Here is a 25,508-nt window from a genome sequence, read left to right on the forward strand (position 1 = left end):
TTTTGAAAGGCAAGCTGGGGTTAGGCAGACCCCCACTAGATATTATTCAATGTACCACTGGGGTTTGAACCTGCAACGTCCCACCACAAGGAGACGTGCACTGACAGCTCCTACCAACCACAACATATCATTACTTCAAAAGGGCCCATTAGTTCAACAAACTTATCCAGTAAACAGCCTTTTCACAGTAGGCACATTACTTCCCCAGGTTTCATTGTCAGGAGCAGTGAGGCTAGGAGATATTCTTTGAACCAATATTACTACCATTTTTTTCAATCGCGTGCAACTAAAACCTCACCTGATTGTGGATATATCACTTTCAACTTACAGTTTTGTCCAGAAACAATTAAACACCCCCAAAAGGGCATTTCCCACTAAATCTGATTTTAGACATAAAAACTCAAATAAATTGTAGGACAAGAAAAAGAACCTTATGGTGAAGGTTTTGATAGTAGAAAACAGAGTGGCTCAATGTTTAAAAGATTGATTAGGCACGGTCAATGTGACACCTCTCCCCCTAACAGGGATGACCGAAAGATCAGTGATTTCTGTCATTAAAAAAAATGAATGCCGAAGAGAAACCACTGAGATATGTAATGTTAACCAAGGTAGCCCCCTCCCTCAACCATGAATAGCGTAGCATAAATAGTGTTCAATGAGATGGACGGGCAATTACTATGCTCATCTTATATATAGAATTGGGTGTAGTAGGTGCGAACGACTACGAATGAAGATTTTCAGGAGTTTTTATTCTTTTTTTTCTGAAGATCTGACTATCAAATGTGATATATGCGCTTGCTTTTATGAGAATATTTCAATATATGATAAGTTTTATAAGGTTTGACTAACAATGGCCAATTTTTTTTATAAATACTTGAGTTAAAAAGTCATAAATATTTTAACAATCGCTTTTTAACAAATGAACCATGCCAAATACATCTCCAGGGTCAGATTTGGGACCAAAACGATTGAAAGTATCCCGTCTGTATGCAGATCACACCTAAGCCCATCTGAATATATATATATATATATATATATATATATATATATATATATATAGAGAGAGAGAGAGAGAGCATATGAGGCATTCTTTTCTCGTTCTGCCCCATTAGGCTCCATAGTTTGAAGTGTTTTACGATATATTTGAACCGTTATGTGTTTAGCATGCTCGATTTACTGAGAATCAACTCTTGGATCACGTTTTTTGACGAAAAAATGTATTTTGTATCACCAAAAAAACCTGTATACAGGTCAGATTCCGGTGATCCAAAAGCCAGTACACACTAAACAAAACCTATAAATCACATCTATGGTGTTAAATGTGAGAAAAAAATAACGAAAACAATGATTTTTTAAGGGGCCTAACAGAGCAGAATGAGCGCATTATATATATATATATATATATATATATATATATATATATATATATATATATATATATTGGCAGCTTTGCTTTGTGATCAGGCAATCATTTTCAGAGAAAGCTGGATGCTATTATGGGTCTGTAGGTTTGGCGCTGTCAATTAGAAGGGAAGTGCAAAAACAATGAGAAATAAGGACCCTGAACACCTTTCGTTGGGCCAGCAAACTGTAGGCAAAGTACAAGGAGAATTCCAAGTTTTGCTTTTGTCGAGACACAGAAGAGGGGGAAGTGCCTCGATTTTAGATAGCACTAGCAATGCATCTAACCCCTCCGTTTACAGGCTCACCGACTCGTCTAGAGCCCAGAGAGAGAGAGAGAGAGAGCCTGGACATGAATATGGACGCATGCACTTACACAACCATAAGCATATGCACTTACACAACCATAAGCATGAGTGGCACGCGTTCAAAAATGCACCCACACATGCATGCGTCCCCAAAAAAGAAAGAGGGAAACCATTGAAATGTGAATACTATCATTGAGACGTCAAATAAAACGTATATTGCAAGATGAACAGGGGAAAAGCCTACCATTGACATGAAAAAAGGACAGCTACAATCCATGTAGAAAGGGCCTTACAAGTTACTAGCCACCATCTTCTGGGATGCCCTCACAGACCATTGCCATGCCTATTAATCCCTTCCAATACAGAGAAGCCCGAGGATCCAACTGAGTCAACAAATCCTCTCACTGAGAGACCTGGTAAGGCAACATCTTTTCCGAGCAACTCATGATCTATGAATAACACAACAACACTTATATCATCATGGAAGAAACGCCGAATACCTTTGTCAACCTTCTTCAGATCTGGATACCTCATTTCCCTCTTCCTAGCCGCTATTTGCAAAGCTGTTCTGACAAGCCTCCTTGCAATTCCCTATCATATTCAAACACCAAAAGGCAAAACTCAGAACATCAAAAATTATAAGCAGGTTGGTTGCCTTAGTTAACTTGGGCTAGGTGCACTAGGAAGAGCCACCGTCTTCAGCAAATTAAATGCAAATAGAAGACAATGAATCGACCAACTTGGACCAAGTTCACTAAACTCAACTTGATGAAGTACAAAGACCAAGTCCGCAGCTGCAGCTCAAGCTATAACACATGGATATGGTTGTGGATACGGGGATACATCAATGTTTATGAAATTTCCAATATGTCACAACATATAAGGGGATACTCTGTGGGAGTTAAAATGGAGTATCCATGTAATATGCCGCTCAAGTTGATTTTCTCCGATCAGAACAAGGAGACGAAATCAACAACCAAATACAGGCCAATCAAGCATTTACTATAAGCAGTACATACTTACTTTCTGAGGGTAAGTGTACACAATTTCAGCAGCTTCCTGGTTCGTCAGGTGTTCCCAGAGGCCATCCGATGCAAATATCAAAAATTTATCTTGAGGTCTTATAACTCTGGTATAAATGGATGGTTCAGCAGATAGCACAGATCGGCAGAGTGGTTCTGTGAGCCGGAAACGAGAGAATGATGGATCAAGAATGAACTCTGGCCTCTTAAGATATGCATCCCCAATAGATCTAGAAACCTAAAGGCCCCAAAGAGTGCAGACAGATAAGCGACTGTACACTAGTAGCACAATGAGCATAAGAAGTTACAACTACTACAAAAACATTATTATTACAAGCATAGTGTATTCAGAGATATAAATGCACAAGCGAAAAAAAAAATCCACAAAAAATGGTACAAAGGGGAAAATAGTGGCCGTCGTTACCAATAAATGAACAACACGTCACTGGGACTCAGGAGTCCATGTTCTCAGCCAATTGGCACTTGCCGTTCATGTGGCTATACTACAGGAATGTCATTGGGAAAAAGTACAGGAGCACTCAGTAAAATGATGATCCTCCTAACATGGCATACATACACAGCACCTAAGCATTTCAAAGCTCTCTCCATTTAATATCAACAACATAAGGATTTGGGTGCTACTCAGTGCCTTGAACACAAAGTCGCCTTACTGTTAGGCCCATTAGGGCTCTGCTCATCTGGTAGGGGCCACTGGTAAACATAACAAGTTTGAAACCTAGGAGTGTGTTGTCCCTTTACCGGGAGGCTGAAGCTGGGTATACTTCCCTGGTGGACATGGGGGAACTGGAGTTTTACGCTAATGAACTCAGAGAGTGAGGCAGGTTTTTGTTGGTTATCCAGAAAAACAATTCACCTTTCTGTCAAAAGTTAGCAGATGAAGATCAAGCGATGGTGACAAATATATTTATATATTTGTTTCTTGATCATTTTTACTTTTAGTTCCTTTTTTGTTTTGCTTCTTGTTAAATTATTATTTCTACTTGTAGTTACTTTCTTATTTTGCTTCTGGTTCAATTGTTATTTTGTTTCACATATGATTCCATTCTCACTTCCAGATTGATCACCATCTTGCATCTGGTTCAATTCTCATTTTGCTCGTGGTTCAATGCCTGTTTTGTTTTTAGTTTGATTCCCCTTTCACTTACAAATCAATTCTCGCTCCTTGCTTCTTAGAAATTTCAAAGTGTCTCACTTCCACTTTCCAGTCCGCCAAACTTGCAGAAAATACATTAATCAGAAATCAATGGCATTCAACTCTTGACAGCTTTGATCACCCAATGTGACCAAATGTCAGGAAGTTCCAGGGTTGCAGTTCTTCCAAAGTGAACATGATGATCTTCTTTGACATACTAAGAGCTATGTCACATAGGTGTGGGTGTGTGATGCGGCACTTTAAAAAACTTGGGTTTGGGGGTTGCAGGAAGGGTATATATATATAAATTTTAACAGTTTTAAGTTAACACTACGTGTATGCGTGCATTTATGTATTTATATATATAATATAGATAAAAAATGGACTTGGTTAGCGTTAACTGAATTTACTTTTGGACAAAAACGGACCTCAGTGTGGTTGACTTCACCTGAAACAAAGGAAGCCGTGTCCAAGTGTGGCACCCGCATGGGTGCGGGCGCGGTGCCCTGTTAGAAGAGACTGTGTTACATAGACAGATTCAGAAGTGATAGAACTTACGAAAATATATTTCATGGTAATTCTTTCCTATATAGAGGTTTTTCCTGGCCATTTCACTTCCTGTCTACAGGCAAGTTTGAATTTTCAAAGTTGATTTGTATATGTTCACCCATTTTAGCACTTGCATCTAACATTGACATACTTGAGAATTAGTTAAGGATGCAGGCATTTTTATCCTTACTGCTTAATATTACTTGCCCAAACGAATAAAATGCTGCCTTCAAATGAAAAAAAAAGAACTGTTAGTAGTAGAGAGAAAAGAAGCCACTAATGGTTTCCCAAAACAGTGTGCATGACACATACAGAAGAAGCTTGCTTAAAGCTTTTACTCGATTTGCATCTAAATCTGCAAATACACAAAACAGCCCTCTCATGTAACAGTGAAAATTAATCCAAAACGCAGGAAATGATAAAATTATTAAACAAATATTATAAAAAGTATAAAAACAATATGACAATATGTTAAGGAGCATTGAGAAAATAAGTCCTCGCCATGTTTTGATACAGATACCAGATCATATTAAAACTAATATGGCACACACTGTGTCAAGATGCACATTTCCAATAATACGTAAAAGCACTTAGAGAATGCACTATTTCATTGGCCAAAAGAACCCCATCATGGACCAGACAATCTTTAAGGAAAGCCGTTTGAAAATGAGAAATGATACAGGGCAGAACCAACTTTAATCTACTTGCAAGAAGCTTAGCGAGGTTCTTATACAAACTATTCAACAAAAAAATAGGTCAGAATCTTGAAAAATCGTCCACATTTCGATCCTTAGGAATTAATAAGAAATCTGATCTATTAATCTCTCTTAGTAGAGAACCATTATCGTGAAATTCCAAAACCATTTGCAGCAATTCAAATTTACAACTATCCCAAAAATACTTTTAGAAATGAGAAGAAAATGTGTCAGGTCCAGGGAACTTACATGAGAGAAGTGGCCACACTGCCACTTTTAATTCTTTAAGAGAGAAAAGTTCAATTAAAGAACCAGCTTGTTCCTTTAAAAGATGCCCAGAAGGAAGATTATGAAGCCATCCCCCACCAATCCCCCCTTCTGAAAATAAAATTTTGAATGTGATCTATGTACTGATTTTACAGGGATCAGCTCTTGAAGTGTTTGATTCCGACACATGGGTGGGTTTTTATAACATTCGAAAAAAATCAACGGTATAAAATCTTTGTAAATTTTTGAGGCTCCAAATATCATTTTTTTAATCGAAAACACATGATCCAGTTGTGGATTCCTCGTAAATCGACCATGCCCAACACATTTATAGGGTAGAAACTGCAAAAAAAACACCGGAAGAGCAGAAAAACCCATTTAGCGTGTTTCATTAGAATATTTCATTTAGCACGTACCCATTACTCTCTATATATATACATATATGAATGTATATGTATATTTTTAACAGTTATTAGACTTTGTCCAATATAGTCGTTGGGGGCCATTGGGAGCATCCAGTGTTGTGAAAAGCGTTGAGGCATAGCGAGGCACTCCACCAAAACTGAGGTGAGTCTTGTTGTTGTTCTTCTTCTTTGAGGCGCAGAGGGCCTCGCCTCAAGGCACATTTTTAATAACACTGGGAGCAACCAAGGTTGTTTGTGTCGTACGTATGATACAGAACAATATGTATCATTACTATGAAGAAAATTGATATGATACGGACTCATATCACGATACGAGTGTGTATCGTATATATCGTCTAGTATCTTACGACAGAGAGTCGGTGCACTAAAACATTGAATCAGAATTTTTCAGTTTTGGGTTTTAAAGACCTCTTGAAGGCTGACTCTCCAATTTATGTAAAAATCATTGGAGAGGTATTCATGCACCCTAGGACCCGTGAGAGCAATTTAGGGGCCGATCCGTGCGTAAGGGAGAGGGTTTTTTCACTTTGTTCAAGAGTGTATTTTTACCATTTTTTCTCTCAAAAAAGTGGTTAAGGTAAAAAAAACCTATTCTTTATTTTTTATTGAGTTTTTTGGGGGGAAGATAGCATTAAATGATCTGGCATGGCAATGGGGCACTCGAGTATTTAGTGAAAACCGATTGAAAAGCGAGTGCAACTATTGCCATACTTTTATTTTGAGTGGTGTCCCTCGGTTGAAACATCATTTAGACTGGACACAACTAAATATTATGGCCTACACATCAAGGAATTTGCCAGATGTCGTGAAATGGCAATGCTAGCAATTACTTATTGGTCTGAGAGAAAAAAAAAGAGATAGAAAAGGGGTATGCATAGACCTGGGAGGACGAAGATGAGCTCCCTACTTCTGATCCTATAACCCCTAGCATAGCATCAGAAGTAAGAAGTTTTGCAGAGAAAGTGCGGTTGATGCTAGTAGTAGTGTCACGGGTACAAAAAGAAGAGGAGGAGAAAGAGGAGTAGGAGAGAATTCTTCGAGAGGAGGTAGAGCTAGAGGTTATATTAAGAATTTTTTCCCTCCTAGGACTACCCCTGGGGTGTAACCCGACATTCATACTGCTATGACTCCTCAACATTTAGTCGAGCAAGCGAATGTTCCGGAATGTTCCGGCTGGAAAATGGTTCTATGATGCCTGCATTTCTTTCAATGTGACAAACTCTTTTTATTTTCAGGTCATTGCAGATGTCATAACCAGTATCGGGCCTGGATATAAAATGCCTTCATATAATGTTTTGAGAGAAAAAAATTTAGATACTAATGTGAATGAAGGAAAGTTATATTATGATAAGATGAGGCGGTCACGGAGAGAACCTGGGTATAGCATCATGGCAGATGGGTGGACAGACAGAAAGTCAAGGACCTTGATAAATTTTCGTGTCTATTGCCTCAAAGGAATTATGTTTTTGAAGTCAATTGATCTGTCTAATACGCCCAAAACAACACATGTATTCATCAGGGTATTTGATCAGGTTGTAAAATAGGTTCAACATCAAAATAGTGTTCAATTCATTACTAATAATACAACAAATTATAAGGAAGCAGGTAAAGAATTGGCAAAAAATTATGGGTAATATTTTTGGACCCCGTGTGTTGTTCATGGCATAGACCTCATGTTTGAGGACATCGGCGGTATGGATAAGATAAATCACACAGTTGAATGTTGCTAAGAAGTTACTAGATTCATTTACAATTATACATGGATTTTGAACTTGATAAGAAAGTACACTAGTAGTGCCGAGTTGATTCGTAGTGTAGTGGATAGATTTGCTACGAATTTTTTTATAGTGCTAAGTCTAGTAAAGAATAGTACACTAAAAAATGTTTTCATCAGATGAGTGGAATGCATATCCACATGCACAAAAAAAGAAAGCTCAGAGAAATTGTAGATATCGTATTCAGAAGTAAATTATGGGATTCATGCGTTAAATTGTTGAGAATAATTATAACCTTGGTGAAGGTATTTTGATTGGTTGATAGTGAAGACAAACCAGCCATGAGCTATCTCTTTGAGGCCACGAATAAGGCAAAAGAGGCCATTAGAAATAATTTGAATAAAAAGAAAAAATTAAACATCCCTATATGGAACATCATTGATCATAGGTGGAATGGGCAACTTCATCAACATCTTTATGCTACAACATATTATCTAAATCTTGCATTTAAATACTCCCTACGTTTAAAATGGATAGGAGAGTCAACAACGAAATATTGGATTGAATTGAAAGGTTGAACCTTGATTATCAAATTCATAAGAAAATGATAATGCATTGTATGATATGGAGAGACATGTAGTAGTGCGAAACCGTGCCACGACGCGTCCAGGTAATTTATTTTGTCTATTTCAATTTTAATTGCATATTTTTATTTAGTTATGATGTTTTGTATGATTATAATTTATATTTGTTATTGTCTTATTGATTTCTCATTTTCTTGTTTTTTTTTCAGACATGTGTGGTAGACCACGTTTGAAAGTGATATTCCAAACTTGAGAGCTTTTACTATTCGCATTCTTAGTCAAACGTGTAGTGCAAGTGGATGAGAAAGAAATTAGAGTGTCCTTGAGCAAATACATACAAAACAGAGAAGTAGATTGGAGCACAAAAAGCTCAATGAGCTCGTTTATGTTTGCTACAACTTACGACTAAGGCAAAAGTATATAAATTTATAAAGTTTATGTTATTTTCATGTGTTTTTTTAAAGTTCTTTTATATCATACAAAACCCAAGTAATTATAATTTTTTAATGTCATCTTTTTAGGCAAATATAAAAGTTATCATAAAGGATGCATAAAGAGCAATTTGATCCCATTAGTTTTAAAAAATTTGATGTATTGGATGCATGGGTTCAAGAAGAAGCATACATTGTGAATTAAGAAGACATTCAGTGGATAAAAGTGAAAGGAGCTCAAGACGTAGATGATGAAGAGCACACGTACATTGAAGATTATGTGAATGTCAGAGGAAAGAAGATAACCATGATGATGATGATTGATGATATATTTTTAAAAAACTTGGTTATTGTTTCATGTGTTACTTTTCGAAAACTTGGTTATGATGTTTTATGCAGATCATAGATACATAAATGCTTCATATGTGATTTTATGGTTGTATTTTGTACAATTCATCATTGTTTCATGTGTTATGATTTTTTAGAATTTTTGCTAATTTTTTCTGACTTTTCATTTTCTTTTAGAATTTTTGAAAAAAAATTAAGATACGATACGGTATGTATCTTATTTTGGACCCTACTGATACGGGTATCGATACGACTCTTACAACCTTCATCTCAACGCCTATATGGCCTCTTGTAATGCCTATATAAATGGGTTTAAAAAACCCTCGTGTGTTAATGCTTTTCTAAGTATTCTCTCATAATAAAGATCATATTTTTTAAGTATTTTGTGTTCTTTTATATCCCCATTAGGAGTTATTGTGATCTTGTGCATTGTCCTTTTGTAGACTTGTGCTTGAGCATATTAAAGCTCTTTGTAGTCATTGTATGCATTTTGTGCTTGTGTAGTGCCTTGATGTTTTTGTATTGTTGCTTTCCGCTTGATTTCATTACAAAACTATCATTCATATATTATCTAATATATGGATAGCATCCCTTTGATTAGTCTTAAAAAGGTTGAATGGACCCATAAGATAAGATTATCACAGTCATGGACACTAACATATTTGGATTAAGCAACTGGATAACAAGATAGCCTTTTTTGAGAATTAGTGGTCAATACTGCACCAGTGAAACCCTCTAGAAGCCATAAATCTAGATTAAATATTCCACTTAAATCATTGATAGATCATGAGAATCTTTTCACCAAATAACGTATTCTTTTAACCATATACATGTTGGTAATCAGCCCCCATGGACTGCACTTTCGGCTTCTGCTTGGGTGTCAGCTAGAGTAGAAGCCCATAGGGTCATAACAAGCATTAGGCTTGTCAGTAGATTAATAAGCTCAAAACCTAACACACCACAACCCTACTTTATGCATGTCAAATAGAAAGATTTTTATTGTAAAGCAAAGATTAATTTGTCATAAAATAACAATACAATATAGTTCTAACCAGCAACAACATTTACAGAGGAAAAATTATTCAACCAAGAAAACATATCCCATGAAACTCACGATACAACATCATGTCAACCCATTTTCAACTTCCAAGTAGCCACAATGAAGCCACAGGTCCAGGCTGAGTTTGAGCAGGCATAACAAACGCCCTGGACCCAACTCACAACATAGCAGAAAGAGAACCATCCTACAGATAACCCATAATTTAATACATTCCAGAATACAAAAGGAGAAAAAAATAAACAAACAAACAAACCTGAATGATGCCTTTGACACGCCATACTCCATGTTTTAGAACAACAATTTGTGAGTCATCGGGATGTAAGGATCTCAACTCCTGTCTAACTTCCTCCATGCTTGCATTATGATCCCTAGTCAACTGTTCAGCAATAATATTACCAGACCTACCTAAACAACCTATAACTGCACGTGAATCACCAAGATTTGCAACATATAGTGTTCTATCCCATATAACCCCAACCAAACAACAAGATCCAATGGCTGAAATCAATGGCTTTATTTCCATGGTTCGACGAACAAGAGTAAGAAATCCAGCTTCAGTGGCAGAAAATGCATTACGAAGAACATCTTCACTTATTGCCCCATTTTCTTGAGCAATTCCTGTAATACACAGCCTACAGATATTAGTGAAATCCTTTCATGCTAAATAACCCTTCCAAAAACCTAATGACATAACAAAGAAAATGAAATCATTTGAAGCATCAGAATGAAAAAAAATGGATCCAAGATGACTAAATACCATCCAGTTCAGAGCACTATATTTTCCACATCTTTTTGAGTTTTTTTATATATCTGACCCTAAAGATGTGATATAATGTTTAGTTTAGAAGAAACCAGTTTTTGGACAATGAGATTGTGACTTGCACACACACACACACACACACACACACACACACACACACACACACACACACCAGGAGAACACAGCATAACATTCATTCGGGATGCTACAAAAAGCTACTCAGCAATCTTCTTACTAGCTTAGACGTATTCCTGATATCAGTTTCATAAGATTAGTGCTTAGACGTATTCCTGATATCAGTTTCATAAGATTAGTGCACTTCTGGCAAACAAACAAGTGACCAATTTTCAGTCATTTCTTCTATTTTCCACATGTAAAACCCAGAAAAGAAATGAAGAGAAAAGGGGCAGAAGTCCTCTTTTTGGGTGACCAAAGTCAGATGGGAAAAGGGGCACAAATGTGACCGTTGGGGGCTCCCAACGACTCCTTTGGGAGCCCCCTATGTGGCTCCTCTAAAGGGTTATAAATAGGGGTCTTCCCCTTGTATTTCATAATTATTAAGGGAGCTTTAGCTCCATTGTAAAAGGGTTTTTACCCTATTTTTCATAATAAAGAGATATTCTTTTAGCCTTTTGGCTTAACCCCTTTGTGGGTTTAGCACTTTATGTGCTTTTGGTTGCCCCTTAGTGGGTTTGTGTATTTGCATCTTTAGTGTGCATTTATGGATTCATTATCGAACCCTTTGTTTTCTAACATGGTATCAAAGCGAGGTCACTATCGGGTTGTCTTTTGGTGCATCGGAAAGTGTGTCGCACAAGAAATGGTGAAGTATTCATTGTTCTTCTCTTTTTTGAAGTTATTCGGTATGTATCATCTTTCTTAAAGTATTATGCATTATGAAACTATTTTTCTTGCATATATTTTGTATATTTAGTATTTATGATAGTTGAATCCTTTCTTTTCACATTTCACGTGTTCGCATGTTTTAAAATATCTCCTTTTAAAATTTGGTAAACTTGTTTGTTTTTCAAATATATGATTTCTCAAAAATGGGTCGTATATTATATTTTAAAATTTTGATGTCAATCCTACTTGAACTCGTATGGCTTTAGGTGTTTTCTATTATGTTGACTTCAAGTATTAAAAGCTTTAAGTTCATATTATCCGTGCCTTTGTGCATTTGTGAGAGTTCTCCTTGTACCCTTGTGCACACTTCTTAGCATTGTGTTTATGCACGAATATTTTTTAGAGATTTTTTATAAATGAGCATACATGGTTGTGATAAAAATCTTTTTGTATGTGTAAAAAGTTCTTAAAGAAAGTTTGGATAAAATTGAATATATGGAATGTCGGTTTAGTAAGCAACGAAGTAGTGATGGGAGTGTAGTGAAGCTTGGTGAGCAAGATATACCAGTGAATGATTATTTCAAATATTTGGGATCCATCATTCAAAAGTATGGAGAAATTGATGGAGATGTAAATCATAGGATAAAGGTTGGGTGGATGAAATGGAAAAGTGCTACTGGAGTGCTGTGCGATCGTAGAATGCCATTGCGGTTGAAGGGAAAGTTTTATAGGACGACTATTAGACCCGCTTTACTATATGGTACGGAATGTTGGGCTGCCAAGAGACATCATATTCAAAAAATGAGTGTAGCTGAGATGCGGATGCTTAGATGGATGTGTGGAAATACAATAAAAGATAAGATTCGGAACGAAGAGATACGTAAGAAGGTAGGTGTTGCACCCATTGAAAATAAGATGCGAGAGAATCGTTTACGGTGGTTTGGACATATTCGGCGAAGGCCTAATGATGCTCCAGTTAGAAGGTTGGAGAAATGGGAAAATATATTAGTTAAAAGAGGTCGGGGTAGGCCTAGGAAGACTTGGATGGAGATGATAGGAAAGGATATGAATGCTTTGAACCTCACCGAGGACATGGCGTTGGATAGAAATGATTGGAGGAAAAGGATTCATGTGGAAGACCCAAAATGAATTTCTTTTTTGGTTCATATCGCTGACCCCAATTGTTTTGGGATGAAGGCGTAGTTGTTGTTGTTGTTGTTGTTGTTGTTGTATTAAGGATTGTGATAATTCACATACTTCTCTACGCATTCATCGATTACCCATCACATATAATAGTAATTTATGTTTTTCAAAATTGTCTTCAATTATGTGAGATTTATGATTTTTTACATAATTGTTTCATGATTAACCTATAAGTTAACTTCTAAAATTATATATGTTTTCTTGCTAAATTAATGATCTTTGCTTAAAAGCTCTTGACTCTCATATGAAGCCTAATTTGTTTTGAGGTCCTCTCTTGTTTATAGTTTTTAGTGCATTTTTTGTGAAAAATTGATATGATTCTTGTATGAGAATTTCTCATATCTAAATCTTTGTTGTTCACTTTTTTATGAATCCTAAGTAGTTCTTGCTAATAATAACTATTTGTGAGAACTCCTAAAGGTCTTTCAATGTTTTTGGTTTATTTAAAGAATTTTGAATTTTTTTTTGTGTTAAATATGTTGTATGAACCATTGTGTTCATTAAGAAAGATCTTTTAAAAGAACTTCTCACACTATATAGAATCTTAATATGCATAGTGTGTCTATTGCATCTTTTGGTATAAAAGATTTCATTAGTTTTGATTTTCTTCTAATGATGCAACTTTATAAACTTGTTTGTTTGTATTTTTCACATAAGGTTTGAAAACCCCGATGGGTTTCCCTATCAGGCCGAAGGCGTGGTGGGGGGGGGGGGGGGGGGGGGCGCTCGGGAAGAGGATTTAAAATCCTCTTCCTGCGTCGGGTTATCTTAAAACCCTATCGCAGGCGGGCTCGGGTCGGGTCCGGACCCGACCCGGCCCGGGTCCGATAAAATAAATTTTTTTTTTTTGTAAAACGTGGGTGCTACAGTCTCGTCCTGTCGACAGGGGCTGGGCCCCCTACCGCTTCGATGCAGTCGGCAGGGGCTGGGGCCCCTGCCGCTTCGATGTCGTTGGCAGGGGCTGGCCCCCCTTGTCGTCTCGTTGCTGTCGGCAGGGGCTCCACCCCTGCCGCTTCGCTGCAGTCGGCAGGGGCAGGCCCCGTGCCGCCTCGTTGTTGTCGGCAGGGGTTGTCCCCCTACCGCCCCGCTGTTTTCGACAGGGGCTCATCCCCTGTCGCCCCGTTGTTGTCAGCCGGCAGTGGCTCGCCCCCTGTCGCTTTTCCGTTTTCGACCAACAGGGGCACACCCCTGCTGCCGCTCCCTTTTTCGATCGACAGGCCTGATTTTCTTTTCTTCGCATGATAAATAATGTAGCGTTGAATACTCATACTTTTGCAGACTTCGTATCGAACCCCGCTCTGGCTCCGCGGCCTAAGCCTTGTATCATCTACACCCGTAGACGCACGCAGTTGCACGACATCCTGAGGTAGGGAAAAGTCGCACGAGGATTTTGGATGAATAAAATAAAACCAGACTTCTGAGATAGAATAATTATTTTACATACTTGCTTATCTGAAGAAGTATTTAATTTATGATTGGCTGGTCAGTGTTTTATTTGTTCTGATTCTTTTGAAATTACATGCTCTATGGGTAGACTCATTCTAGAGAGAATCGAGTAGTTTAATTGGCATACTTGCTTACCTGTAGGATTTCTTAACTTGTGATTGTCTGTTCTGCATGCTTATTCTTTTGAAATTGCATACTTAATGTAAACTTTGTAAATAGACTCATTTTTAGGGAGAAACCCACCGCAATTGCTATTATAACCGGACCTTATGACAGGAACGGTATAAGTTTTACAAGAGGTAATGAAGTACCCTGAAGTGTGCAATCAATACCCTATAGATATTAATGAGATAATGTCAGCCTCCACAGGTCAATTGCTCAAAGAGCAATACTTGTCATGTATGAACCAAAAGAATCATAAAACATTAATTGTTACCCGCTCATCGTAGTCGTACCTCTAGGGAGGTACAATCATACTTTTTGGACAAGTACGTCCCATGTGGGTTACGATGGTTGGAGGATGAGGTTGTAGCAACCTCGATGCGTGCAATTAGCACAATGCTGAGATCACATAAATGGTGACACTCGCCTTCACAGGCAAGATGCTCGAGTGTGTGAGAAATCAGATGTGGGAGTCACCTTACTATCGTAGCAAGAGATAGAGAGAGAGGTAAGAGGGAAGAGAGAAAAAAAATGTTGGGCGGCAATAGGATCTTCTCCCCTTTCCATTGATATTTATATGTTGTACAAGTGGTACAATACAGTACAGTGGTACAATACAGTACATGAAATATATCCATTTACATATACATATTTAACAGCCTCCCTCAAGTTGAGGATGATCTTCAATCATGCTCAACTTGCCCTTAAGTAACCAAAATTGATGACTAACCAATCCTTTGGTGAAGATGTCTGCCACTTGGTCTTTGATCTGACATACGATGCCTCAATTTCTTCTGTTTCAATCTTTTGTCTAACAAAATGCTGATCAATCTCAATGTGCTTCGTGCGACAATGATGAATAGGGTTAAAAGAAATATTAATGGCACTTTGATTATCACATAAAAGCAGAGAGGAAGAGATGGATTCATTCAACTCTTGAAGAAGATGCCGTACCCAAGTGACATCAGTTGTCCCTGCTGCCATTGCCCTGTACTCTGCCTCAGTGCTGGATTTAGCAATGGCCTTTTGTTTCTTACTACTCCAAGTGACAATATTTGGGCCAATGAAAACACAATATCCTGAAACCGACCTACGCTCATCAGGGTCCCCACCCCAATCTGCATCACAATATGTAAGTAAACGGTGTCCTGTAGTGAAGCTTTCATCTTTGTGATAGAGCAATCCATCTCCAATAGTCCCTTTCAGATATCTGAGAATACGCTTAATACATTCCATATGACAATCAGTGGGAGCATGCATAAACTGAGATGCTTGATTTACAGCATAAGCAATGTCAGGTCTTGTAAATGTAAGATATTGCAACATACCAACAATGCGGCGATATAAAGTGGAATCATGATATAATTGGCCTTCTTTTGCACTAAACTTATGATTTAAGACAGATGGGGTGCTGAGAGGTTTACAATTAATCATACCAGTGGTGTGAAGAATGTCAAGAGTATACTTGTGTTGACTTAGAGTGAGTCGATCATCTTGCCTATCGACTTTAACTCCCAAGAAGTATCGCAATGGGCCTAAGTCCTTCATCTTAAATTTGGCCATGAGTAAAGACTTGACCAAGGCAATATGTGCATCATCACTCCCAGTGATAATGATGTCATCAACATATATAAGAACCCAAGTAGTAACATGATCATTCTTATACATAAATAAAGAATGATCAAGTATACTCTTAGAAAAGCCATGCTGCTGAATTTCCATGGAGAAACTCTCAAACCAAGACCGAGATGCCTGTTTTAAACCATAAAGAGACCTTCTCAATTTACAAACCCATGTAGCCGCATCATGTTCACTATATACAGGAGGTTGCTCCATATACACCTCTTCCTTCAAGTCCCCATGTAGGAACGCATTCTTGACATCCAACTGGCTAAGAGACCAACCATGCTGAAGTGCCAAAGTGAGGATCACACGAATGGTGCCAATTTTGACAACAGGGCTAAAAGTTTTCTCATAATCTTGCCCATATTGTTGTGTGAATCCGCGTGCAACAAGGCGAGCTTTATATCTTTCAATGCTACCATCTGGTTTACGCTTGATCTTGTAAACCCATTTGGAACCAACAACATTTCTATCAACAGGTCGAGAAACAATATCCCATGTATGACATTCATGAAGTGCTGCCATTTCTTCGTTCATAGCTTCAACCCAAGCTCGAGAATGGGCTGCCTGATGGAAAGTAGACGGCTCTTTCTCTTTGGCCACATTGGTTAGAAACAACTGAAAGTCAAGAGAAAAATTGTTGTAACTAACCCAACGATGGATAGGATGCCTTTCACGTGTGGATCGTCGAAGAGGGGGAGCCTCGTGAGATGGAGTTGGAGGGGCTCCTCGACGGGCATAAACCAAACCTGAAAACCGTGAAGGTGCATCCTGGATGATGGAGTTGTCTGCTTCAAACTGAATTGGTTCATCAACAACAGGATCTCTGATAGAGTCATATAGCAAAGTATCACAAAGCCATGGATCATAAGTAGTTTGCTCATATACCTGAGAAGTATCACAAGTGCTGAAATGGTCATCATCAAAAACAACATTTCTAGACACCTTAATCTTACCCAAAATAGGATCATAACATCTATATCCTTTATACCCATCGGCATATCCCAGAAATCTGCACTGAACTGCTCTGTCCTGAAACTTGTTACGTAAAGAATGATCCACATGGGCATAACAAATGCATCCGAAAGCATGTAAATCATCATAAGAAGGGTGAGAACCGTGAAGCAAATAATAAGAAGACTGATCTCCTAATAATTCCATAGGCAACCTGTTAATGATATGCACTGCAGTGTGAAAGGCCTCAGTCCAAAGAGAAAGAAATATCAATATTGTGCATCATACTTAACGCGGTTTCAACAATATGCCGATGCTTACGTTCTGCTACTCCATTCTGTTGTGCAGTGTAAGGACAAGAGGAGTTACGTGTGATGCCATGGTCCTTTAAATATTCACTAAAATCATGGGGTATGTATTCTCCACCACCATCACACTGGAAATAAGTGATATTTGAATTGAAAAGGTTCTGAACAAGAGCATGGAATTGTTTGAAAAGTTTGAACACTTCAGATTTAGATTTCATAAAGTAAATCCAAGTGTAACGAGTGAAAGAGTCAAGAAATAACACATAATAACGAGAGCCAGATAGAGATGAAACAGGAGCTGGGCCCCAAACATCAGAGTGAATAATTTCAAATGGCTTGGAAGCTCTTTTATTGATACTTTGAAAGGGAAGTACATGACTCTTGCAGACATTACAACTAGGACACTTATGATCTAATTTGACTTTGGGAATAAAACCCTGAGAAGACAATTTGTCAAGGAACCCTTGACTACAATGACCTAACCGACGATGCCAAGAAACTGGCTTATTACATTGCATAACAGAAGAAGACTGACTCAAATAAGCAGGAAAAGATGGAGTCACGGTAGATGACGTCTTCAAAGTCCCGGGGGCTGCTTCGAAGACGTACATGTTTCCGCGTCGTTCACCCTTAGCGAGCATCTTCTTGGTTCGAAGGTCCTTAAGACAAACAGAAGACGGAGTAAATTCCATGGATGAATTTGTTTCATCAACCAATTTAGAAACAGATAAAATGTTTTTCTCAATGGCAGGAGTGAGTAAGACATTTTTCAATGGTAGTGTAGATTGTGACAAAGAGAGAGATGCATTTCCAGTATGAGAAATAGGGTGGTGGGAACCATCTCCCGTGACAATAGTGCCAGTGCCAATATAAGGAACCATGTTGGAAAGTTTACCTGCATCAGAAGTAACATGTGCGGCTGCTCCAGAATCAATATACCAAACTCCATCACCATTCTGACGCAAATTCATGTTGTTAAATGCAGTCATCAGAATTTGTTGCACATCATGTGGCAACCCTGCACTCTGTCCCTGATCAGTACCCTGATGTGCTCGAAAATTTCCCTGCGGCTGCCCCTGAAACTGTCTAACATTCATCTGTCCAGCTCTTGGTCCTGGCCTCCCTGCCTTGTTGCGATTCTGTGGGTTGTGCCAACAATCTGCTTTCACATGGCCACGCTTGTTGCAATGGAAGCAAGTAGGGACACGGGTACCTCTAGTGGCAGGTGGAGCAGTAGGAGTAGGAAGGAGTCCTCCACGGCCCATATGAGCAGCAGGTGGACGAAATGAGGTAGACCCAGATGTAAACATGACAGGATGAGGATCATCAATAAGATGATCTTGAGTCAAACTAACTTCATACTGTAGGAGTTTGGCCTGTAAATCCTCAAAGCATGGAAGTGTAGAGGCAACCTGTAATACAGTGCAAAACATACGATATTGGGGCCCAAGGCTTCCCAATACCTGCTGAACAACATCTCTGTCAGAAACAGGATATCCAATAGCGGCCAACTGATCAATGATAATTTTGATATCCCCTAGAAATTCAGTAATGGTCTTAGTTCCCTTTCGCATAGATTGGAACTGCCATTTCAGTTGAAGTGCACGTGATTCAGAAACCTATGAATAAGAGTGAGCAAGATGTCTCCATAGTTCTGCAGCAGTAAAATGGTCAGAGATAGTTTGTAATATACGATCAGATAACGTGGCAGTCAAATAGGCAACCACAGATTGGTCCTTCTGAAACCAAACATCATACGCAGGATTTGGAATAGCAATGCAACTCACCTTCCCATCATTACCAGTTACCTCTTGCGTAATAGTCATAGGTGGGGCGGGTGATCCCCCATCCAGATGCCCGGAAAGACCATGACTTCGGATAAACGGCAGAATTTGGCGTTTCCAAAGTAAGTAGTTATCATGAGTTAATTTGTGAGAAACAAGTTGAAAAAGAAATCCGGGGCTGATTTTAGAATCCATAAGGAAGAAGATCAAGGATGAATCAAACAGCACGACAGAAATTCGTAGGTTGTACGGACAGAACCGTACGGACAGAAATTTTTGAGTTTTGGAAATCACGATTTTTCAGTTAATCGTGCAGAATGTACGATTTATCAACTATATTGCAAGAAATAGATAAGAAATCACAAGAAGTTTGAGAAAAGAGGCACTTTTGAGAAATGAGGGTTCCCAAATTTGGGGAAAACAGAAATTAGGGTTGATAAAATTGGGGATAACAGAATATGTAAGGAAAAGATGCACGATATGAGGAAATGAAGAAACGACGTCGAAATATAGTGATTCAACGGAGAAACAACAGAGAAAAGATAGAAAAAACACTTTCCTTGAGAACGCCCAAAAACGCACGTCAAGGTCCTTAGGGGCCTTCCAGATGATCGTGATTACCACGCCCTTGGCTCTGATACCATGTGAGAAATCAGATGTGGGAGTCACCTTACTATCGTAGCAAGAGATAGAGAGAGAGGTAAGAGGGAAGAGAGAAAAAAAATGTTGGGCGGCAGTAGGATCTTCTCCCCTTTCTATTGATATTTATATGCTGTACAAGTGGTACAATACAGTACAGTGGTACAATACAGTACAGTATGCTGTACAAGTGGTACGATACAGTACAGTGGTACAATACAGTATAGTGGTACAATACAGTACATGAAATATATCCATTTACATATACATATTTAACAGAGTGGGTCTAATAGACCAGAGCATGTAGGATGGGGCGGCGGTTAAAAAAACCCCGTCGTACCCATTCGACCTTCACGGTTCATCAAAGGAGATGATGGATGGTACAAAAACTTCGATGGACAGGTTGTTAACAACCACCCCACGGGCAAAAGACTCAGCTTCCCCAGTCATCGGAGTTAGGGAAATTGGGATTACTACAAATTATCCTAGGTGGTAACTCCTAGGTACTTCTGCAGAAGTTGGATGCATCCATGGGTCACGAATGTCTTTGGGGATTTACTCTCTTGGTCACTGACCGTCCCCTTAGGAGCGGACTCAGTCAGCCATCCGGGTTAATGAAAACACCTGACATAATAAACCCCTGGATCGATCTCGGCTGTTTCTATGTTTCGCGTCTGTGCGTACCCACAGGCCAGTTAATATCAGAACTTAAAGAATATCTTTTTGAATAGTTGTAGCTGATTGAGACTTACATTGCTTGAACTGCTTCGAACAATAGCTCTTTGCACATATTACACTTGTTAGAATAGATTACAATTGTATTGATTGTTTTAATATCATAATTGTTTATCTCATGAATGTCCTGTTTTATTTTCATTCTACTTATTTATTTGTGCACCTACTGGTTTGTTATGAAACTGACTCATTTCATGGGCAAGTGAGGAGTAGGACTTCACAGGCGACCGATGGCGTGGTTATCTTCTTTCTGTTGGCGGCTTAGCTCTGAGTCTTTTTGAGTTTTTCTTTAGATTATTGAACTTTGGGAAAATGCTCATTTTGTAATAAACTGCAGATTTTTAATCTATTGCCTTATTTCATCAATTCCTTTAAGTTGGTGTTCATGTGAATGATGGTTTTTCAACGAACGTACCCAGGATTGTTGACTTGTGCTCCTTTCTAAATGTCTTCCGCTGTCGTTTTTAAAAGTTAAAACTTTAAATCTTTGGAAGGTTTTTCAATAATGTTTTCGAAATCACAGGTCGAAATTTTGGGGCGTTACAGGTTATGCAAGATGAAATGGATGCTTTACTTTCTCGACAGACATGGGACCCAGTTGATCCTCCATCGGATGGAGACATTGTTGGATGCAAATGGGTATATACCATTAAGTATAACTCAGATGGCTCAATTGAGAGGTAGAAGGCCTGGTTAGTAGCAAAAGGTTATACTCAGACATATGAATTGATTTTTTTGAAACATTTTCTCCAGTGGCACGGATGAAAACCATTCGCCTTGTTCTTTTTCTATAGTTGTTCATTATGGCTGGAATTTGTGTCAGTTAGACGTGAAAAATGCCTTCCTATATAAGGATCTTTCTGAGACAGTCTACATGCAACAACCTCCCAGGTTTGAGGCTGAGGGAGAGTGTCAGAAGGTGTGTAGATTAAGAAAGGTGATATGTGGTCTAAAGCAGACTCGTGTGTGGTTTCAAAAATTGTTTGAGGTGATGTCAGAGTTTGGCTTCAATAGATCAGCGTCAGACCACTCATTATTTATTAAGAAAACTAACTCAAGCATAGTGGTTATGGTGGTATATGTGGATGACATCATACTTAAAGGAAACAATATGAAGGATATTACAACTACGAAGGCTTATCTTCAAAAACATTTTATTACAAAAGATCTTGGTTCTCTTCGATACTTTCTTGGCATAGAAGTAGCCAGGAGCTGCGAGGGCTTGGGCTTGTCTCAACGGAAGTATGTTCTTGATTTATTAAAAGAGACAGGAATGTTGGGAGCTAAACCAGCAAATATTCCAATGGATCACAAAGTTCATTTAATGGATGAGAGGTCAAAGCCTGTTGATAGCAAGAGTTATCGCTCATTGGTAGGAAAGTTACTATATGTGACTGTGACCAGACCTGATATTGCTTTGGCTGTAAGCAAGGTTAGTCAGTTCATGGACAAACCGACTGAGGTACACTGGAATGTCGCAATGATGATACTTAGGTACTTGAAAGCTTCTCCTGAAAAAGGATTGTTATTCAAAAAAGGGGGCTCTCTGGATGTAGTTGTTTATTCTTATGTTGATTATGCAGGATCTGTAGAGGATAGGAAGTCTACTACAGGATTCTGTGTATTTGTGGGAGGTAATTTAATTACTTGGAAGAGTAAGACGCAGACTATTGTTGCTAGGTCAAGTGTTGAATCAGAATATAGGGCTATGGCCCAAACAGTGGCTGAATTAATGTGGGTTCGGATTGTGCTGACAGATCTTCAAGTAAAGGTTCCATCTCCTATGTTGATGATGTGTGATAACAAGGCAGCCACATATATAGCCAATAATCTTGTATTTCATGAGAGGACAAAACATATTGAAGTTGACTGCCACTACATACGAGATATGGTTCAAGTTGGACATATCTCTACCAAGCATGTGTTCTCTGAGGAACAAGTTGCAGATATTTTTACAAAGCCTCTTGCTAGTTCGAGTTTTTCTAAATGTTGCTGCAAGCTGAGCATGATTGACATCTATGCTCCAGCTTGAGGGGGAGTGTTAAGAGCAGTTGATTACTTTAGAATTACTTTATTCTTAAGGCTGAATATGGTATTTTATGAATAATGAAGGACCCAAATGTAATTTACTTTTGGCTAATCTCTATTTAAACTAAAGAGATTAGACCTAATAGAACGATATCCTTCTTTCTCTCTCCCTCACTCTTTTCTTCTCCCTTTTATTCTTTTATCTATTTTTGCTGATTACAGAAAGTTTTTCTAGCAGTAGAACTGCAAAACCCCTTACAGGTGATCATGATGAACAAACAGTCTTGGGAACCATCCTTGGGTTCTTCTGCTGAAGCCTTCCCAAAATGGTCAACTTGTGCCATTGACCATAGTACTAGCTGCCCAAGTAGACAAGTGACTCATGCTCCTTACAATGTTTGCATGATTGGAACTCTTATGGACCATAGTGCTAGTTACCCAAGTAGATAAGTGAGTCATGCTGCTTACAATGATTGCATGATTGGGACTCTCAAGCTATTCACAAGAAACCAAACAAAACAGCATATGGGCTATCAAGATTCATGCAAATGCAATACTGCAAAAGTATAAAGTCGATCAGGTAACCACAAGACATCCACAATACGGTTTCAACTATGAGAATTTGCACATGTAACTGTGTCTCGCTCATAAATTGAGGATACAGCTATTCACCTATTATCAACGCATCATCTAGATGCAAGAAGTATGTTCCTCTGCGTAGATTTCCAGGAGTGTTACATGCAAAAGAACCCAGAGCAAGTACATGTTCAGGTACCTTCCTTGAGGTTGGGTTGAGAAATCCACTATATTGATTACTTCAGCAGTTTCCATAACAAATCACGTTTGCCTCTAACATTCCGGACTCCGGAGAGTACCAGATATAGATAACGACCAACGCACTAATAATACACAGATTGACATCGAAATTGTATGAGTCGCCTTCCGTGATAAGAGGAGGTACGAGCATGACCTTTATTAATCATCTTGCAGAATACCAAATCATCGAGGCATGCTTTTTGCTTAATAGGAAACTCCAATCAATGAATAGTTATTATGTTGCAAAATCTGGCACATTATCACCAAGAACGTACTTGTTTTGCCAAAATCTGGCTGGACCAATAATCTGAAGTTTCTTCCTTTCAATTTAAAGATTAAGAAAACAACAAAAAATTTTATCATCGAAACTTAATCACAAACTAGAAGACAAGCAAAACAGTTATGAAACAAAACAGTATTTAAAAACAAAATAATTACTAAAAAAGGAGAAAAAGTTTTGCGCTCACTCATGAGATGGGGGAACAAGTGATCCAAGATGAAGCGGGAGGCATCAGGGCCGCCGTGCCCGTCATATACCCCGACAAACGTCCCGGCGGACCCGGTCTCGACCTGGCTGTGGTCCTCGATGCACTCGTTCGCCTGGACGACGGCGAACGAGAACTCCCCAGCGGAGTGGCGACAGAGATCCCGGTGCCAGAGGAGTGCATCGTCGCAATCCTCCTCATCCTTGCTCGAACGCGCGTAGCGAAGGACCGGCCGGATGCAGGCCGCCGCGAATTTCGCCAGCCATGAAAACATCCCTCATTTCCTCGCGGCAATTCGCCCGATTCCGGCGGCGACCGACGACGCGCGAGATCGAGCCAGAAACCTAACGAGGAAGGAGAGACCGCAGGAAGAACACGCGATCGAGAGGAATCCGGATTGATTCGTTTCTAAAGTAGGGTTTCGCCGGAGTCCGGCCGGAGATTTAAGAGGAAAGAAAGAAAAGAAAGGGAAAGACACGAAAGGATGAAGACGAAGGACGCGGTTTTCCACCTTTTTGCTTTTTTTCTAATTAGTGGGTGGACAGAGTAAATATATTTATAGAGAGTCGGAAATTACTATAACACCCTCGTTCTTGTTTTGGAGCGACGTTTCTGCCTGCTTGATACGGGTGGGCAACTGGCCGGGCAGCCCGATGGCTAATCCGACCTGACCGAGCCGGGTTTGGGCCAAAATTTTAGGACCGGGCCCATTAAGTACCAGGCTGAAACCCGGCTCGTGAGCCGGGTTCGGGCTGGCTCGCGAGCTACTGGACCTACCCGATGAGCCTAAGTTATTTATTAATTTTTTAATAACATAAAATTTTTAAAAATTAACTATTGTATGGTAACTTGAAAACTATTATTATTTACCTAATTAGGTGCATTAATTTTATAAAAATTGAAAAGATAATTAGTTGAGTACATGAAAAATTGATAGCTTGTTAATTATTACTATTTACAAATGTATTTGGTCCATCCAGGATCTTGCCTGCTCTTCAAACCCGAGCCCTTTAAGAACCGGTCTAGATCTTACTTAAAGCCCATAAAGCCAAGCTCTAAACGGGCCCGGGCCTGAGCCGAGCCAGCCCGATGCCCACCTCTATTATGTGGCATGTGGAAAGACTTCCGACTTTTTCCAGCACGACCGGATGGGATCGGATCCAGTTCTTGTCATCCGATTCAGATCCGATCCCTCTTATCAAAGTTCCTATCCAAACACAAATCCTCATGGCTCAATTCATGAATAAAAAATTCTTACTCATGATGAATTAAACTTGAGGCCATTTTATCATTCCATGTAATTTAATTCCTTTCCAATCCAATTTTTTTATTCGAACTGCTGAACAAATATAGTCATTCAACTTGAACATTAAGCCTTTTCTAAATTTTATTATTTATTTTTTAGTTTTTCAATGTCATGCAAATGAGGCTTTAGTTTACCTATACTTTTTTTTAGCTTCAAATGAAGTTTAGTGCACAAGGTAACCAATACCCCGGATTTTTCAGTTTCTCCGTATAAATAACAAAAAAAAAAAACATAAGCTATCTAGTTTCGACTACTTACAAAATGAACTTTCAGCTCAAGATCCATTGAGCCCATAATGCACAAGGTAACCAATACCCCGAATTCGGGTCCATTATGTTACCTCAACTACATAGATTTCCTATCATTTAGGATCTATGTGAGATCCGAGGCAATCAGATGTATTTTCGTAATTTTGATCAATATGAGGGGGCATTCTAGATAATTGGCTATGCGTT

General features: G+C 38.8%; 1 protein-coding gene across 1 annotated transcript; it reads right to left on the reverse strand.

Moving 5' to 3' along the window:
- Positions 1 to 1,881: 1,881 nt before the first annotated feature.
- Positions 1,882 to 24,254, reverse strand: LOC149817951 (putative protein phosphatase 2C 25). The gene is made up of 4 exons (XM_089985258.1): positions 23,730 to 24,254; positions 10,212 to 10,576; positions 2,733 to 2,969; positions 1,882 to 2,300 (listed from the first exon to the last, which is right to left on the reverse strand). Exons 1-4 carry the CDS (start codon positions 24,019 to 24,021, stop codon positions 2,034 to 2,036), a joined length of 1,161 nt encoding a protein of 386 aa, XP_089841384.1. The 5' UTR covers positions 24,022 to 24,254; the 3' UTR covers positions 1,882 to 2,033.
- Positions 24,255 to 25,508: the final 1,254 nt, after the last annotated feature.

Source organism: Nuphar pumila, chromosome 13 (assembly GCF_984573655.1).
Source record: "Nuphar pumila chromosome 13, dmNupPumi1.hap1.1, whole genome shotgun sequence".
NCBI lineage: Eukaryota > Viridiplantae > Streptophyta > Magnoliopsida > Nymphaeales > Nymphaeaceae > Nuphar > Nuphar pumila.